Source organism: Prionailurus viverrinus, chromosome C1 (genome assembly GCF_022837055.1).
Source record: "Prionailurus viverrinus isolate Anna chromosome C1, UM_Priviv_1.0, whole genome shotgun sequence".
NCBI lineage: Eukaryota > Metazoa > Chordata > Mammalia > Carnivora > Felidae > Prionailurus > Prionailurus viverrinus.
This window is the reverse complement of record NC_062568.1, coordinates 183,171,354-183,190,186: the sequence shown is the minus strand read 5'-3', so window position 1 is coordinate 183,190,186 and position 18,833 is coordinate 183,171,354. Positions and strand designations below refer to the sequence as shown.

General features: G+C 41.6%; 1 protein-coding gene across 4 annotated transcripts in view; it reads left to right on the top strand.

Moving 5' to 3' along the window:
* SMAP2 (small ArfGAP2) overlaps positions 1–15,949 on the top strand; it is a 54,807-nt gene extending 38,858 nt beyond the window's left edge. For 3 of the 4 annotated variants that reach the window (XM_047871469.1, XM_047871467.1, XM_047871466.1), the window contains exons 3-10: positions 1,048–1,133; positions 2,106–2,184; positions 5,604–5,690; positions 6,723–6,804; positions 8,053–8,162; positions 8,962–9,127; positions 9,586–9,902; positions 14,569–15,949. In XM_047871469.1, the coding sequence (XP_047727425.1) occupies positions 1,051–1,133; positions 2,106–2,184; positions 5,604–5,690; positions 6,723–6,804; positions 8,053–8,162; positions 8,962–9,127; positions 9,586–9,902; positions 14,569–14,694 (1,050 nt within the window). In that variant the 5' untranslated portion in view covers positions 1,048–1,050 and the 3' untranslated portion in view covers positions 14,695–15,949. The remainder of the gene's footprint in view (positions 1–1,047; positions 1,134–2,105; positions 2,185–5,603; positions 5,691–6,722; positions 6,805–8,052; positions 8,163–8,961; positions 9,128–9,585; positions 9,903–14,568) is intronic. The other variant, XM_047871468.1, reaches the window with a different exon arrangement.
* The last annotated feature ends 2,884 nt before the right edge of the window (positions 15,950–18,833 follow it).

Genomic DNA, 18,833 nt, shown 5'->3' with positions numbered 1-18,833 from the left:
CCCCCAAGGTATAAAGGGGGATCTTTGGATTATTTTATGAGACCCCTGGCATTTGCAGATCTAACATTTGTAGTTTTAGATAGTCACGCGCGCGCGCGCGCGCACACACACACACACACACACACACACACACACACACATCCTCCAACTTCTAGACTTACAATATTTTATTGCTAAAATGTCTATGCAAATCTTGCTTGCTGTTAGGTTGGTGAGCTGGGGATGAGATACTTAAGTTAGTGAGACTAGATGGCTTAAGATCTGCACCGTGATATGGCTTCATTGTTCTCTATTTTCTTCCCGCTTTGAAACTTTTAAACGTAATTAAATCGTTTTTTCTTTTTTGGGGAGTGGAGAGGGGGAGAAAGGATCTAAAGAAAACAGTTGCTAAAGTTGGCAATAGAAATAAGAGGTTATTCTTAACCAGAAAATGGCTTTAGAAATTAGACTGCTTTTATTGATTCAGTAAAAGTCTAAAAGATTAGTTATATTTTTCAGTTACACTTTATTTTATCTTATGGAGGAAATTACATGCCATAGAGGTATTTGGGAATTTGAAGATTTAAAAACTCTTGGGATTTGTCCCTCACAAGTGCTAAGGAATCTATTTCAAAGGCCTCATGGGAAACACATTTATTGGTAATAAAGCTGAATAGATTAATTAATAGTATAAACTCAGAATTGTATTTATTGCCCAATTATTGCCTGCCTGATTCGGTACTGATTATTGCCTATCAAGTAGACATTTTGATTGGTAGTTATGTGTCTTGGGCCCTCAAATGGGATCTTGAATTATTACTGAATTAAATGCATCTTGTCAGATGAATCTTTCAAGAAAAAGAACTCGGGGAGGGGGGTGGGAACGACAACCATGGGAGCAAATGGTTGGCAGTGGAGAGAATGGTGTTCTGGAAATCAGGTATGCACGTAGATCTTGGTTCTGCCATTGTTTGGTTGGTCCTTCAGTTGTAAAATGCTGCAGTTGGGTGAGTTTTCCAGTTCTTTTCTCATCTGACATTCCATGTGTCCCCATCTCTTTGATTGCAGTGCATGCAAGAGATGGGGAATGGAAAGGCAAACCGACTCTATGAAGCCTATCTTCCTGAGACTTTTCGGCGACCTCAAATAGACCCGTATCTTTTTTGGAGCAACTTAGAATGCTGAGTGGTATTTTGGTGTTTGGGGAAAGTCACACAAGACTCAAGCCCCGTGATCTGACTGGGCCGTCTCTATGTGGTTTAGACAAAGTCTTTCTTTCTTCTCTCCTGCCACCAACACATACAAAAAGCATATGTGTACTTTCTGATGTCGGAATGGTGCTGTCACATGGGGAAGATTCATTCAAGAATTAAGACTGCAGTAGTTCACTGAATTCTCCCACAAAGTGACATCTCTGATAGTCTTGGCATCTCTGAAACTATTGTGTGCTGTAAAGAGTAGATTACTGTGCTGTATTGAATCAGTAAAACTACCATTCATTTTTAAATGCCTTTTCTGTGTCCTGTGTGAAAGAATTAACTGTTACTGACCAGCTAATCAATAACCTTCTTCCCCTGTCAACAGGGGATAGCACCCTACTCACAACACCAAACCCCCCAAAGGCAGTGCTTCTCAAATGTGGTTTGTAAACTGTCTCGCTAGAGTTTGCCTTTTGTTGGGTGCAGGTGGAACCTGTTAAAATGTAGATTTGGGGCCCTGCAAAAGATATGCAGCAGAATCTGGTAGTGGGGCACAAGAGTTAATAGCTTTAAGGGCACTCAGTTGCCTTTGTTTAAGGCCTATTGACCTAAGGGTTTTAAAATAGATAATTGACTGCTGTACCAGTATTCTAGAAGAGCCACAGGTTCCTCTGATGTCCATATGAAGAATAAGCCCATTTGCTGCTATCATTACCCTGAAGGAAAGTCATAGGAAATGGCAGTAACGGTGAAGGAGGCATTGTAAGGTTTTGGTCAGGGAAACTGCGTGTGAAGAAACAGGAACCATATGGAGAAACCAGGCAGGAGGGAGAGGGGAGAACAACGTTACACTGAATACAGATTGACCTATTGTAGTCATACTGTGGGAAAGATTTGTTTGACTTATCCTTAATAAGCTTTCTGCAGAGCTGTCGAGGGATTTATTCGAGATAAATATGAGAAGAAGAAATACATGGACCGAAGTTTGGACATCAATGCCTTTAGGGTTGGTTATCAAGCTTTGTTCATAATGAGTAGTTTGCTTATAAATCAGGCCAGGGAAGAATTTGAGAAGAGCCACTGAAATACTCCAAAGCCATTTTTAAAAAGTAGAAAAAAGCCAATTATTGAGTCAAGACCATGAAATATGGAGCAGACTTCTGCATCAGGGACAGATAGGGCAAATCCTTAGTGAGTTCTTTGCCTTGATCTGTATTTAGGTGTTAGTGATTCCCACTTCCAAATTGTTTCTTCAAATGGACATATTAGGCATACTAGATCAAACAATAATATGTGTAAACATGTGTGTGTATATATGCATGTTTTCTGTAAATGACGTCAACAAAATTAATGAAATCACCAGAGTTTTTCTTCAGTTTGGCCAGCATGCATTTCCAGTGTGTTGATGGGCTAATTGCCAGTGGGACCCTGTTCCTGAGAAGGGTTTTAGGAGGAGACTACTAGTTGCCAAGCTCGCTTTCCATCCTAGGCATGTGGTTAGAATCAAATACGATGTCTGACAGCTAAGGCAAGTATAATATACAGGAGGAAATACAGCATGGTTTCTGGAAGAAGAAGATAGGTCTGACTAATGACAGCTAAAGGAGAACCAATATAATTATTTAGACCTAAAAAAACTTTTGACAAGATTCTACAGTTAATTTGCTTAGGAATAATTGACTATTTCTTTGTCTGCAGAAGTATAGAGAAGAGAGTATGGGATTCTCCAGCTCTCGCACACATGAGCCCTGTCTGTCTGTCTGTCTATCTGTCTGTCTATCTATCTATCTATCTGTCTATCTATCTATCATCTATCTAGTTTTGCATTTTAATGGGGTTTGTACTAGCCCGTGAAATCACTTAAATTTTCACAGGGCTCTAAGTCCTTCCAGGCAATTTAAAGTCAAACTAATTGGAACATACTCCAGATTGATGTTTTGGGTTTGTGTGAAAAGGGCCATCAACTTGTAGGTGAGTTTCAATGTAGGCAGGGAAGTGCAAGGTAATACATTTAGTTGGGTAAAGATGATTGCTTCTGAACTCAGTGTGAGGGACTCTTACTTGTGGTCATCCAGAAAAGGAACCTGGAATTTATCCTAACCGTTTCAAGAGAGAATTAACCCAGTGTATAGCCACAGCTTGGATGGCATCATCAAAAAGAGTTTGGAACCAAAGCACACACATCTCCTTTTATTTGTAGAAAACTATGGTCTGCTTAGCTCTGTTAATTGTACCAAAAGATAAGAAATCATACAAGGTCAGAAAAGAGTATCTGAGACAATCCAGAAGATGGGGGAGGAGGGAAGAGTGGCCGTATGAAGATAGTGTTCATTCATAATTATGTTGCTGCTGTACTGTACCCATGTAAACAGCCCGTTTTAATCACGGAATGTTTTCACTTAGGGAGGAAATACCTCCTGTTTACCGAAAATCTATTCCAAAAATTTTTTCTTTGATGTACTTAGTTTTAAAAATATCCTTGTGAAGATTTATATGCCAAGAATTAATATTTGCTAAGTGAAGACAGTATCAAGTTGAAAAGAAAGTGGTTCTGTTAATTAAAGAGTATTAGTTTTAAATGGACAGAGAAAGCGTTTTTAACTTTGAGAAATTAAGTGTTCTGTATTAAAACATTGCACCATGTGTGGAACAGACATAGCCACACGTGTTCTTTGTGATTAAAATATCATATTACAGATAATATGAAAATTGAAGTGGAAAATCCATGCCTACTCTTATCATCTTTACCAATGATTATCACCTTGGTGTGTTCCCTCCTTTTTCCTATGTAGTTACTTTCTGGAGGCCTAATTATAATAGTTATATAGATTGTCTACTATTTTCATTCAATTTAGCATATCATATGTTTTTATGTACTTATATAGTGTTCATAGCTTTTAATTGTTACATCCTTCAGTGAGTAACTAGCTCACAGTATATTTTACCATTTTCCTTCTGTGGAAGAGACAATATAGGAGACAAGAGAGATTGTTTAAATTTTCCTTCAGCATAGATAATTCTGGGGTGAACTTCTTGCTGCATAGAGTTATATTTCCATATTTTGGATTATTTTCTTAAGATACGTTACAAGATACAGTATTATCTAGGTTGAAGGGCTTCAGTATTTGTCTCTTCCTCCTTTTGCTAGTATACTTTCCAGAAGTTGTACTGTTTTATACTCTGTTCTCAGCGTCGTGTAAGAGGGCTAGTTCATCCATATCAACATTAGGTATTACTGAGATCTTTCTCCTCTCAAAAAAGTATTTTAAACTTCATTTTTTGATCATAGGCAAGGCTGAACATTTTTTTAAATGTACTTCCTTTTATATGCCTGTCTTAAGTTTACTCTGTGGTTTGGTTTTGGTTTTGTTTTTGTTTTTGTTTTTTTGCATTTAAATGCTAAAAATGTGACAACATTTATTTGCTGTTAAAAATGTGACTAATAACATTATAGTCTATGAGAGCATTATGAAACTGCCTCTGGAAGTAACAGAAACTGAGACATTCTGATCTTTTATTTTTGAAGTGCTTTTGGTTTTATTCAGGACACCCTAAAAGGGATACTTTAATCCTTTTGCTCTTTTTTTTTTTTTTGCCTTATTTCCTTGATTTTTGTTTCCCTAATCCTTAAGCTTGAAATTACAGTTTATTTCCTGACTTTTAAAAAAGGAGATAAAGACTGAGAAAACTTATGATTGAATTTAAAAATCCTTAAGCTTGAAATTACAGTTTATTTCCTGACTTTTAAAAAAGGAGATAAAGACTGGGAAGACTTATGATTGAATTTAAAAACACAAGGGAGAGAGTTCTGGGTAGCTCAATTGTTTAAGCATCCGACTTTGGCTCAGGTCATGATCTCACAGTTCGTGGGTTTGAGCCCTGCGTCAGGCTCTATGCTGACAGCTTGGAGCTTGGAGCCTGCTTCGGATTCTGTGTCCCCCTCTCTCTCTGTCCCTTCTCCACTTGTGTTCTGTTTCTCTCTAAAAAATAAATGAACATTAAAAAAAAAATAAAATCACAAAGGATATCTGTCAAGTAAGATGAACATGAACTTATTCACTGTTGTACCAAGGTGAGGCGGCTCCCCTCCAAGCATGAGCAAGTTAAACTTGAGTCACAAAGGGGCAGCAAACTGGTAAAACGTTTTTAACTTCTATAGATAGCCTAGACTCACAGTTCAGGAGTCACAAATGAGTTAGACAGAATGAGGAGGTACTTAATGGTATGTGAGAGATGTCTCTTACAGCACTAAGGCTAATGTGGAAGAGGCCAGCTCTCATGCCCCATATGAAGAAACCCCCAAGTTTGTCAGACCCTGCATCCGTTCAACAGGAATATTTTGTGTCCTTTTTGCACATTTGGAATTATAATTTTCAAACTATTAGTCACGTGTGTTCTTTGTCTTGTTTTGTTCAATCATTATAGAAAGAAAAAGATGACAAGTGGAAAAGAGGGAGTGAACCAGCTCCAGAGAAAAAAATGGAACCTGTTGTTTTTGAGAAAGTTAAAATGGTAAGTGGGAAAGTCTTTGCACTGGGTGGATGACCTCAGGTGTGTTTATATGTGGAGGGGAGGGGTAGGAGGCCTTCTGGTGGGTGAGGTGCGGTTGATAGCATACTGCACCACTTTTCCTGGGGCCCAAGGGTTCCACATTTACATTAGATTGCCTGCTGCCATTTCTGCTGCTTTCCCATTGCCTTCTTGCTGCCTCAGCTGCTCCGTGACACTTCTCCTTGGGGCTGGTTGGGAGTTTGGGAACTGCATCTGCCCTTCTGAGCAGGAGGCACGTTCCATGCCGGAATGCCTAAGCTATGTGATACCTTCTGAGCAGATGCTACATTAATCCTTCTCTCTTTAGACCCTCTCTGCCTCATTTTCCTGTTGCAGTTAAGAACAGTCCAGAAGCCTGGCCGTACTAATCCATTGCACTCCTTCTTGTATTCTTGCTCTGTCATATTGAAGTAGACACCTTTCTTTTTTCACAGGACATTGTGGCTGTAGTAGTAGATACCCTAATGTAAGAGCTTGGAATCTTGGGAGAGAGGACTTTTTACTATTTGCTTAAGGAAGAGTCTTTTATCATCACTCTGAGTCGCACTGCCTGCAGAACACAGTCCTTAATGATATTGGCAGAGTGAATTAGGTAATCTTTAAACTGATCTCCCTTTTGGTATCAAAGGTTTTCTAATCACTGGGAGATTTGTTGGCTCTTGGCTCTTACACCATCAGACACCCACCTTTGTTCTTGGCTTTTCCTGGGACCCAAACCTGCTGTTTTGGTTGGACCTCCTGGTGTGGTTGTCTTGGTTTCAGAAAGCCAAACAAGCACAGACGATATTTTTTTCACGTTAGGCTTGGTTTATGCACTCGTACTTCCTGACTTGATTCTTTCACCTGACACTTCCTGAGTTTTGTTTCTTTGGTAACCCTTTGAATAACAGCAGCCATACCACAAGAATACCTGTGGCTTTGCAGTGAAGAGGGGGAAAAAAAGCATTTCAAAAACACCTGCTTATTTCTTTCTTTAACATATTTTCACCTTAGCCACAGAAAAAAGAAGATCCACAGCTACCTCGGAAAAGCTCCCCGAAATCCTCAGCACCTGTCATGGATTTGTTGGGCCTTGGTAAGAGTCAGACTTTTCGGGGCGCCTGAGTGGCTCAGTCCGTTTAAGCGTCTGACTTCGGCTCAGGCCATGATCTCGTGGTTTGTGGGTTCAAGCCCCGCATGGGGCTCTGTGCTGACAGTACAGAGCTCTCCCTCTCTCCACCCCTCCACCCCCCCCTCCAGCCCAAGATTACTATACTACTCACACTTTCTTTCTCTCTCAAAATAAATAAATAAACTTAAAAAAAAAAGTCAGACTTTTCCACTCCCATAATCTTACAAATTATGATGAGTTCTCAGTCACCCTGGGAAGATAGGTGGAGATGGGATTCTTCGGTTTGTGTCTTCATCATTTAGATTGTTCTCTCATGTTTTTCCTGTTGTTTTACGTCTGAGCAGTTGTTCTAAGAAGTGTTTGCACTTTTCAGAATGACAGTATAGTATCGTGGTTTAAGAGCGTGGCCTTTGGAGTCAGAGGTCCATCTCTCCACTTGCTATCTATGTGACCCTGGGTAGTTTGCTTAACCTCTGAACAGTACTTTCCTAATCTGTGTCTGCAAAGATGATAACAGTCTCTACTTCAAAAGTGCTGGAAGGATTAAATGAGATAGTGCCTCTCAAGCTCTTAGCCTCTTACCTGGCACATACTAATCATTCAGTAAAGGTCAGCAAGCTTCACTAAAGCAGCACCTGTGAGCCATGCCCCAGCTCTCTCATTTTTCAGGTGCAGCCTGTTTCTAAGATGGCCTATTATTACCTGTGTTTATTTTTCTCCAAACCTTTGAAACCCTGAACTAGCGGTTCTGCCCCTTTCAGAAATAGAGTACTCTTTACCTTTCACAGATCTGATGGCTATACTTTAGTACATTTCTGCTGATTTAGGTTATTGGCTATTTAGGTTTATAATTTCTGTACCTTTCATTTTCACTTATCTCTGAAAAAGAGATAAAAGCTACACAGCTTTACCCCGCACATAGCTGGAAGGGAGCCAGCCAGCCCGTTTGCTGTGGTGCTGATATAGCCTTCAGGCCTGGGTTTCTGCTGCCCTGTGCCTGATAGCTGGGCTGCAGGCTTCTCCAGCATGCTCCTGGGAACATAGGGTGAGGTCTTTTTTGAGAGGTTCCCATCCAAGCTGGGTGGTTTCAGAAGCCTAGATTTCCAGGGCCCTGATGGAGCATAGGCCTACTCTGTCTGCTTCTCGTCTAGAATAGAAGAAAGACATGGACTTAATGAGCAGTGCTACATTAGCTTTCATCTCTCTTTCCAGATGCTCCTGTGTCCTGCTCCATTGCAAATAGTAAGACCAGCAATACTCTAGAGAAGGATTTAGATCTTTTGGCTTCTGTTCCATCCCCCTCTTCTTCAGTTTCCAGAAAGGTGAGTCACGTGGGCTCCTCCGAATTAAAGAGCATTTTGAAAAGGGTAATTTTGATAACTTAGTAATGGAGCCAAGTCATACTTCCTTGGTGGAATTGGACTTCGGTTTTCTTGATTCTTCCCTTAATATTGTCATCTCTGTTACAGCCCAAGATTACTATTCATCCCATTTTGTCTCCTGCCCCAAAAGAGTGAGTCCTTTGAGTGGGCTTCTGTTGAAGGTGTGTCACCTTATAAAGGCTGCTACTTTAGGTCAGCTCCTCAGTGTGAGTTACTGCCAGAGAATTTGTAGGTTTGAAAGACTTGAAACTGTTAATGACCACCATCTGTGGAATGCCTGCTTAGGACCAGGCACGGTGCTAGGTGATTTTGTATGTCAGCTTGCATATTTCTTTTATAATTTAAAATATTTACCACAAGCCTACAAAACAGGTAGTTTATTGATGAGGAAACATGAATTCAGAAAGGTTATGTGACTAGCCTCTCATTATGCAACTAGTAAATGGCTGTGCTGGGACCTAAACTCCGTTCTCTGTGGCTGCATCATTTGTAGGTTGTTTTTATTTGTTTGTTTGTTTTTCACCAAATCTGTAGATTTGTTCTGTAGATCAAAGAATTGTACCAGAACTTAACTATCCAGTGTTTTCACATATTTGTATGGTAGGAATGTTAGGAAGCTATTAACTTGAGCTGTGAATTCTTATTGCAGATGTTAGAAGCGGCAGAGAGATGAGGGAGGTCCTTACCGAGACCCCTGTGAGGACCATTCCAATTCTCCCCCTCCCCTCTTTGCCCTAAGGTTGTAGGTTCCATGCCAACTTCAGGGAGTGCTGGCTCTGTTCCTGAAAACCTGAACCTGTTTCCAGAGCCAGGGAGCAAATCAGAAGAAACAGGCAAGAAACAGCTCTCAAAAGACTCCATCCTTTCACTGTATGGATCCCAGACACCTCAAATGCCTGCCCAAGGTAGATTTCATTTGGGTGGTGGCAAAATGCCAAATAGAGACAAGAGGACTTATATGCAAGAATTATTTGTTGTAATAGGGAGCAATTGCTTTGGGGGCCAGGACGTTATACTGTAAACAAACCTGAACCTGACATTTTTTTTGTGAAGCTACGAAGTATCAGCAGATGGGTAGTAATGTAACTCAGAGCCATACTCCTGTGGGGTCTGGTGTCACACTTGTGTGAAGTCTGACTCAAGGTCTGGACCTGGACCCTAAAAGGAAAGTGGCTAAGTCGGCAGCCCACTGGTAAGCTGTCGCAAGCCTTGTAGGGAATCTATTTTGCTATGTAAACGAGCATTCTGAGTTGAGTAGAAATGCTACTGAGAAATTCTAGCTGGAAAGGAGTAGCCAGTGAGAATTAAATTGACTTTGTGCACTTTCCTCTTAAACCGATCTGTGTGTGTGTTTTCTTGGCAGCAATGTTCATGGCTCCAGCTCAGATGGCGTATCCCACAGCCTACCCCAGCTTCCCTGGGGTCACACCTCCTAACAGCATAATGGGGAGCATGATGCCCCCTCCAGTAGGCATGGTAGCTCAGCCAGGAGCTTCTGGGATGGTTGCCCCCATGGCCATGCCTGCAGGCTATATGGGTGGCATGCAGGCTTCAATGATGGGTGTGCCAAATGGAATGATGACCACCCAGCAAGCTGGCTACATGGCAGGCATGGCAGCTGTGCCCCAGACAATGTATGGGGTTCAGCCAGCTCAGCAGCTGCAGTGGAACCTTACTCAGGTAAGCTACCCCATTTACTTGGGACGAGGGTTTTTGAGCCTTCCTCAAGGCCATCTCATTTTGTCTCTTCCTTATTCTTTGAACCCTTACAGTGTAGATGAGATAGATAACGCAGAGACCTTCTTAGGTTTGCCACGCCCTTTTCTTTTCCAGATCTACCCAATGGCAGATTTTCTGAGGAGTTCTGGGTTACTGTAAAATGAGGGCAACTGCCTAAATCTAAATTTCTCCACACTTATATTAAAACAATAGCAGAAACAACCTATACAGGTAAACAAGGAGTGCAAATAAAACCACTCATAACCCATGACTACCACATCCAGTAGACAGAATACTCCAAACTTCAAGTTACATGGTGGTGATCAACCAAATCCAGCAGAGCCATCATCAGAGAGACTTGTGTGGAAAGACGAGAAGGTGCAGGGGGCTAGAGGTGACAGGACATAGATAAAATCATCCCCTAGAAAGAGAAAGACGTATCTCAATCAGGGGCACATTGAGAAGAGGTCTGAGACTTAGCAACTAGAACTCTGGTTACGTGGAGAATCGAAAATGAGGGGCTTGAAATATACAGGGTAATAGGTGGTAGCTCTGGAAAAGTATTGCTTCAAGGGTAATGGAGGTGACTTAGAAGGAAGAGGTGCCCTTTGGGGACCTGGTAGTGAAGGGAAAGTAACAAATGAGAAGTGGAAAGAAGGAATTACAAGATGAGAAGATAAACCATCCTCTTCCCCCCATCCAAATAATCATTTCACTATAGTGACAGAAGAGGGCACTCTTGAACTAAGAAATCTAGCAAGCTTCCCCAAACCCCTCACACCTGGCTGTAGTATTGCTGATTCAGAAGAACAAGGCACTACAAAATAAACAGAAGGTGGCAGGTGACATTTATACAGAACTACTATGGGAAGAAACTAGAAAATGAAAATCAAAACATTTCAATAAATGAAAATTCTCCCCCCCAAAACGGCCATGAACAGAAGAAAACTGTTACACAAAACACCAACCTGAAGGAAATGCCCTTTAATACTGGAAGACGAAACAGCTTGAATCAGAAATTTAAAAGCTTACAACCAAAATGGACAAAAAACTGGAAGTTGTGAAATGAAACTACTAAATTCAGGAAGTAAATTGAGAAAAGACAATTATCATAGAAATAAAGACTGAATTACAAGTTACCCAGAGGAGAATAGATTCAACTGAAAATATATTTGGCATCGAAGAAAGTCACGAAACAGGTAAGAGAATGGAAACTAAATATAGAAAGCAGGAAAATAAATCCAAGAGAAAGTGATACAGAAATTAAGCAAAGAAGGCCTAACATAAATATATTTGGAGACTGCCAAAGAAGAAAAACAATATAGTGGAGCAGAATTAATATATTTAAATCTGTAATACAAGAAAACTTCCTATAAATAAAAGACTTGAATACAATATTGAAAGAGCCTACTGTGTATGGAAGTTGATCCAGAATGGTCAACTCTAACATACATTTCAGTAAACTTTGAGACTTTATGGAACAAGAAAAATTCTCAGGGCTCCAACCCTCTCCTTACCACCACCCAACCCCCAAGATCTGCCATCTATAAAGCAAAAGGAACAGACTTCTAACAGCAACAGACAAAACAACAACAAGGTACTCACGTACACATGAGACAGGTATTTTATAGCTAGACAAGCTATCATCCTTCAAGGATTGAAGCTATTAAAAAAAAGAGATGACTGAGGACATTTTGGCAGAAGGACCGATGGTGATTAAATATTTAATTGAGAATCTAAAATTAAGGTAATGATAAGGGTAGAAGAATATATATTGTATTCTGAACAACCAATGCAGCTGAACATAATGGGAGGAGAAAGTGAGAAGGGGGAAGTAGAGTAAACTGATTGTTAGGAAATAGGTGGAAGTCCAAGGATGAAATAAGCTGACAAACCAAATGGTAGAAGCTTGAGTACAGACTAAAGCAAGCAAAAGAAAGTATTAGCATAAAGGTAACCACTAGAACAAAAATGAAACTTTATAAATGCCAAGCAAATATTTTAGAAGAAAATGGAATGCATAGACTATGAAGCACAGCAAATATAATAAACACAGCAAAAATGTAATGTGATAAAATTAAGACCAAATACATCAGTCATATCAATAGGTAGCTCTTCTGTGAAAAGAAAAAGATGTTTAAATTGGCTCACAGAGCAATGGCTGATTTTACACTAGATGCAAAGAAACCCAACTGAAACAAGAGCGATTCCAAGTCTGAAAGCAAAGAGATGGGCGAAGGAGTATCGGTGGAGCAGCGTGCGTGCGTGTCCACACGTACGCATGCCCTTGCTATCTTTCTCAAGTTTAGGAGGCGATGTTTAACTGCTTTATAAAAACTGTCTTCATGCTTTCCTTTTTCTGGAGTCTGGAATCATTTATATAGTATTGGCCTTTGGAGATGGGGTGGAATTCGGAATTCCCGTGTGCCACTGTACGGGCCTTTTGCTTTTTTTGTGCGTACTGATTCTTTGATAGCTTTCTCTGTTCTATGAAAGTCAGCTGTGGAAAACTCTAGGTGCCTAGATTAGCCAGTGAACCTAGGGTTTCAAATTCATTTATCAAAGATTATACCAAGCAGTCTGTCTCATGACTTTTTAGTTTCCTGTTCCAGTAGTTATTTCTCCCTTGTCATTTCCTATTTTGTATGTTTGTGTTCTCCTTTCCCTTTGCCCTTGCTTTCAATTAGGTTAACTGGTGGTCTGTTTTGTTAATTATATATATATTTTTAAAACCCACAGGATTTTGTTTTATTTATTCCACAATTTTTTGTTTGTTTGTTTTTGACTTCAATTTCTGGTTTATCTCTATTGTTTCCTTCTTATGCTGTCTTTTGATTTACTTTTGCTTTTCTTTTTCTAGCTTTCAAGGTGGGATTTTAATTTGCCTATTTTCAGTCCTTCATGTTTATTTGTATAAGTAATGAAGTGCTGTGAAACTGATTAGGACATGTCAAGAGGACATATGAGCCAACTTCCAGAGGCTCCCGCTGTCCAAACGTGGGATAGTGTGAACATCCAAAAGAGTGATGCTGATGGATTATAACACTGAAGGGAAAACAAAAATCCATGAGTCCATAGTGATATATATTTTTAAATGGGTGTGGAAGAGAGAGGGAGGGAAAGCCTTATTTACAGTGCCTTAGATTTACAGTGCCTAGATGCCTTATGGCATCTAGTAATTGTAGAAAGAATAGGGTATTCACATATTCTCCAAGAAATACCCTTTAGATTACATACACATTACAGTGGGAAAAAAAAAAACACAGTGGATACTACCCTAGCCAAGTGCTCAAACATCAGATTAGCAACAATGGGACAAATTAACATCATGTGCCTCCTGGTATCTTGTACTAAGAAGGACACAATATCACTTCTATAGAAATCTTGCCAAAAGTATTTAACTTGGATCCAATCATGAGAAAATGTAAGGTGAATCCAAATCAGAGGATTTACTGCAAAATAACGGCCTGGATTCCTAAAACGGTGTCAAGAAAGAAAAAGTGGTGGGGGAATTATTCTATATTAAAGGAGACAAGAGACGTGAAAATGAAATGTAACATATATTATTGTATTCATATCAAATTTCTTGTATTGTGGTTCTAGGAAAGTGTTCTTTCTTATGAGATGCCTCCTAACTTACTAAGAGATGAAACGTTATGTTCTGCAATTTTCAATGCTCATCAAAAATTCGTGTATATATATATATATATATATATATATATATATATATATATTTATATGAAGATCCCACACAAGATATATCTATCTCAGAGAGAAAATACGGCAAGGTGTTAACAATTGTGAATTTAAGGAAGGATATATGGGTTTCGTTATATTCTTTCAGCTTTTCTATAAGCTTGAGGTTTTCTTTAAAAAATATTGGTGGGAAAAAAATAGAACTTCTCAAGAAAAACACTTGTACAGAAATTACCAGGCTTGGGAAATTTAAGGCATTTTTCTTGATAAGTAGTTTCTTCTGTTCACTCCCAGAGGCCAGTCTTTCAGTCTCATTCATAAAGAGGCCTCAGCCCCACCCAGACCTTATTCCACTGGTTCTTTTCACCCAGCAACTTCCCTTCTCACACACTGAAGACACGTTGGTCTTTTTTTCTTTTTTTCTTTTTTTTTTTTTTTTTTTGCCTTCCTTTGTTCATTCTGAACAGTCCAGTTTCTCTTTCTTTTTCTCTGTGCTTGAGCGTGCACAAGCACTTCACTGACACTGACAGTAATAACTCTGCTGGAGATAGAACAGGAGCGCTGGTCCGGGGCTCGTCTGTAACTCTCGGGGCCAGCAAGTTAACAATAGGCCCCTTCTTTTTAGGAGGAAAGACTAGAAAGGAAAAAAGAGAAGAGCTTCTCACGATGCTTTTATGTTGACTAGCCCTAGGACTCCTTTCCTTCCCTGAGCACTCGTCTCTGTCAACATCTCCTTTCTGGAAAGTCCTTCATTTACGTGATCTGGAGCCCTCAAAATGATCTGTTAAGGTTCAGGGCAGATCTGTCCCATAACAGTTCCCCTTGTCTCATTGCCCCCTCCCCGCAGACAGAAGGACTCCTACCCTGTCTTGTTGCAGTAATTGGCTGCATGCCCACAGCCTGGTCTGAAAGTCTCCTCTCTCCCTTTCAGATGACCCAGCAGATGGCTGGGATGAACTTCTGTGGAGCCCATGGCATGCTGAGCTATGGACAGTCGATGAGCGGCGGAAATGGACAGGCAGCAAATCAGACTCTCAGCCCTCAGATGTGGAAATAAAAAACAAAACACCTGTATGGCTACCACTCTCCTCAGCCCTCTCTCCCCCACTTTTCCTCTTTCCCCAACTCCTCCCACCCCATCCCCCTTTCCTACCTCTCTGTTTGGTTTAGAAATTACTCAATCTGTCGTTTGGGGGTTGGCATTCTGCCCAGCCCAGCCACTTCCCGGACACGCAGGCCTCTCTGTTGCTTTATGACGAACATGTCCCCTCGCCATCCCGCCTTCCTCTGCAGCCTCAGCCCCAGTCCTCTCCTGGCACCAGCACCTTAGGAATTGTTGGCAGAAGGCACTTAAACTGTGGGAGAAAAGTGCACACCTTTGAGTACCTTTCCCGTGAGGTTAAACCTCCTATCAGACTCTCAGGAAGGTCTGTAGGTGTTGTCTTTTAGGCAAAGAGGGGGAGGTGTAGAGGTACTTCCGTATGTGTTGCTAAGTTATTTCTGCATGTTTAAATTTTTGGTTGAAGAGGGAGGCATCATGCTCCCATAATTTATGGGAAAGAAGAAAGTACTGAAATCAAATTAAATACCCCTTGCGTCTTAGGTCAGGTTGGCCCTAGCCCTGAGCTGAGGCAAACACCCTGCTGTAGGGATGAGCAAAAATACTACTCTACTTTGCCCTGAATCGAGGCTTCAGGACTCGCCGCTTCAGTCAGCATTTATTAGCACCAAAGACTTTACGAAGGTCCCACACGAGAACACACATCCTGCCCCGCCTCCATGCTACCTGCAGTGGGATCTGGCTATGTGGCTGGAGGACCAGCCCCTCCAGCGGGAATGCAGAGCTTAATGTGTGTACTGCGTGTGTGTGTGTGTGTGTGTGTGTGTGTGTGTGTGTGTGCGCGCGCGCGTGCGCACGTGGATCCTTTCCCCATCTGCTCTGGGTGTTTTGTTTTGTTTTAGGTTTACACAGAGAGGAGTTAATTTATCGACAGCCTAAAACTGTTGCCACTTTTTCTTATGGTTTAAAAAAATTGCAATCTCACAGATCGCTCTCTTCCTCCTCCCCCTTCTCTCCCAATCCGCCAGTCACTCTCTCATGCCTATGGTATCCCAGGCTGCTGTTTCCCCACCTTCTCCAGGTGTGTGAGGCAGAGAGCCTGGAGCTTTCCTCTCGGTCATTATTCACCCTACGTGAAAATTAAAACGAGAAAACTTTGCTTAAAAGATTTCACCTGTGGGAACCACAATTCCTGGTTGCCTTTCTCCTGTGTATGTGTAAATTCCTTAATAAATATTGCAGGGAAGGACCATTTGCTTGGCTCTTGCTGTGTATCACTCACGGAGGAAGGGGAGCTGCACCTAGGTTTTCTGCTTTCCAGGCGCAGTTCCCCCACTTCCTGGATTCTAAAGAAATTCTATGCTGGGCATGCCCCAAGGACAGGGCCCAGGCTCCGGTGGTCAGAGAGGGGACCTTTGTCCTTTGTCCAGTCGTGTCTGGAGGCGTGCGCCGAGGGAACCGTGCTTATCCGCTCCCGCTAGAGCCACAGAACACGGAACCCAGAAGTCCTTTACTCCCCAACAGATAGAGAAGCCGAGAGCCACCTCCCTTCCTCCCGCCCTCCCTTCTTTCCTTCGAGGACACCTTCTAAATACCTTCAGAGGTAATGAGAGGATAGCACAGTGGCGAAGAAAGTAAGCTCTGGACCAGGCTGCCAATATTCATATCCCCTCCTGGGCAAGCTACCGAACCCCTGGGTCTCAGTGTAAAGTGGAGCCAATGGTCAAATGAGGCAATTCCTGTGGTACATTCTGTGCGGCGTTGGACCCTGAGCATTCAAATGTTAGCAAGTATCGTGGGCCAGGCCTATGCTGGGCAGTAACTCATTCAGCAAATATTTCATAAGTGTTTTTGCAATATGCCAAACACTAAGCAATGAATCAATACTCCTCAATTTCATGGGATAAGTGTGGTAGGAGAGACAGAAAACAAGTAAATAGACTGTTTCATTTCAGAGAGTAACAGTACAAGGTAGGACAAGTCAAGAGGAGAGAGTGGGTGCGTGACCACCAAGATGGAGTGTTACATTTGAACTGAGACCTGAATAAGCAGCCACTTCTGTGGAGATTTGGAAAGACAATAGAGCAAGCGTAAATGTCTGCCTTGGAAATTGTTTGGCTGGAGGTATTGGTTTGGGAGTCATCAGGGTATGGATGGTGTGTGAAGCCGTGAGACCAGATGAAGTACCTAAGGAGAAAACGTGGAGAGAAGAGGACTGAGCCTTGGGACCCATCAGCGTGTAGAATTTGGGAAGAACAGATGAGCAAAAATGAATCTGACATAGTTTCTGCTCTTAAGTTCACAGTCTCATGGCACAACAGATTTAGAATTGCTTATACGGTATATTACGGGAGCTCAGGGGCTCCTAGCCCAGTCAGGGATAACTCTCTAAGGATCAGGGTGTCAGAACTAGTCTTACAGGGGAGGTAGGAGTTAACCAGCAGGTTGGATGTGAGCTGGGAGAAGAGTATAAAAGACAGCACCCTGTGAACAAAGATAAAGAGCAAGAACATTTGGGGAAGCGCAAGCAGTTCATTGTATGGTCTGATGTGAGTCGATATGGGGAGAAGTGAGACTGAGGTATGGCCAAGCCAGATCATGGGGGCTTCCTATGCCCTAGGAAGGAGTTAGCCTTAGTGTTGTAAATGGTGGAGTGACACAGAGTTGCGTTTGAGGCTGCTCACTCTTGCACTGCTGAGAACAATGTGTTCGAGGGAACAAGACCAGATCTAGTGGACCAGAGAGATGGCGAAAGCTGAACCCAGGCCATGGTAGGTGGGGGTAGGGGAGAATGGAGTGAGAGCAGCATTTCATGAACTGCGTATGAGGCATGTGAGGTGCTAAAAGGTGTCCCACAACACCGAAATAAGTTTGGGAAAGACCTCATGTTATATCGCCTCTTGTGCATCTAGAATATAATATCCACATAGTAATGGCTCTGACAAGTCCTGTGGTAAAGACTTAAAAAAAATCAGTAGGCCAGGGCGTCTGGGTGGCTCAGTTGGTCAAGCCTCTGACTTCGGCTCAGGTGATGATCTCACCGTTTGTGAGTTCAACCCCCACATTGGGCTCTGTGCTGACAGCTCAGAGCCTGGATCCTGTTTCGGATTCTGTTTCCCTCGCTCTCTGCCCCTCCCCCACTCACGCCCTGTCTCTCTCTCTTTCTTAAAAATAAATAAACATTTTTTTTAATTTTTAATGTTTATTTATTTTTGAGAGAGACAGAGATAGAATGTGAGTGGGTTAGGGACAGAGAGAGAGGAAGACACAGAATCTGAAGCAGGCTCCAGGTTCCAAGCTGTCAGCACAGAGCCCGACGTGGGGTTCGAACTCACAAGCTGTGAGATCACGACCTGAACTGAAGTCAGACGCTCAAACAACTGAGCCACCCATGCACCCAAAAATAAATAAACATTTTTTTAAAAAGATTCTTCCATGCCTCTCATGGCTTGAGAGCTCATTTCTTTTTAGCACTAAATAATATTTCATTGTCTGGATGTACCACAGTTTACTTATCAATTCACTTGCCGAAGGACATCTTGGTTGCTTCCAAGTTTTGACAAGGATAAATAAAATTGCTGTAAACACCCATGTGCAGGTTTTTGTGTGGACATAAGTTTCTAATTCATTTGAGTAAATAGCGTGGAGTATAATTGCTGGGTCATATGATAAGAGTATGATTACTTTTGTAAGAAACTGCCAAAACTCTTCCAAAGTGGCTGAACCATGCTGCATTCCCATCAACAATGAATGAGTGTCCCTGTTGTGCCACATGCTCATCAGCCTTTGGTGTTGTCGGTGTTTTCTATCATGGCCATTCTACTAGGGGTATGGTGGTATCTCATTGTTTTAATTTGTAATCCCCTACTGACGTGGTGTCAAAAACATTTTCAGATGCTTACTTGGTATCCATATGCCTTCCTTGGTGAGGTGTCTGTTCAGGTCTTTGCCTATTTTGAAAACCAGGTTGTTTTCTCAGTGTTGTGTTTTAAGAGTTCTTTGTGTATTTTGGATAACAGTCCTTTTTCAGAGGTGTTTTTTTGCAAGTAGTTTTTCCCAGTCTGTGGCTTGTCTTTTCATTTTCTTGAGTAAGACCTTTTTTTGTGTGTTTTTCTAGCATTTACCAAGACATTTTT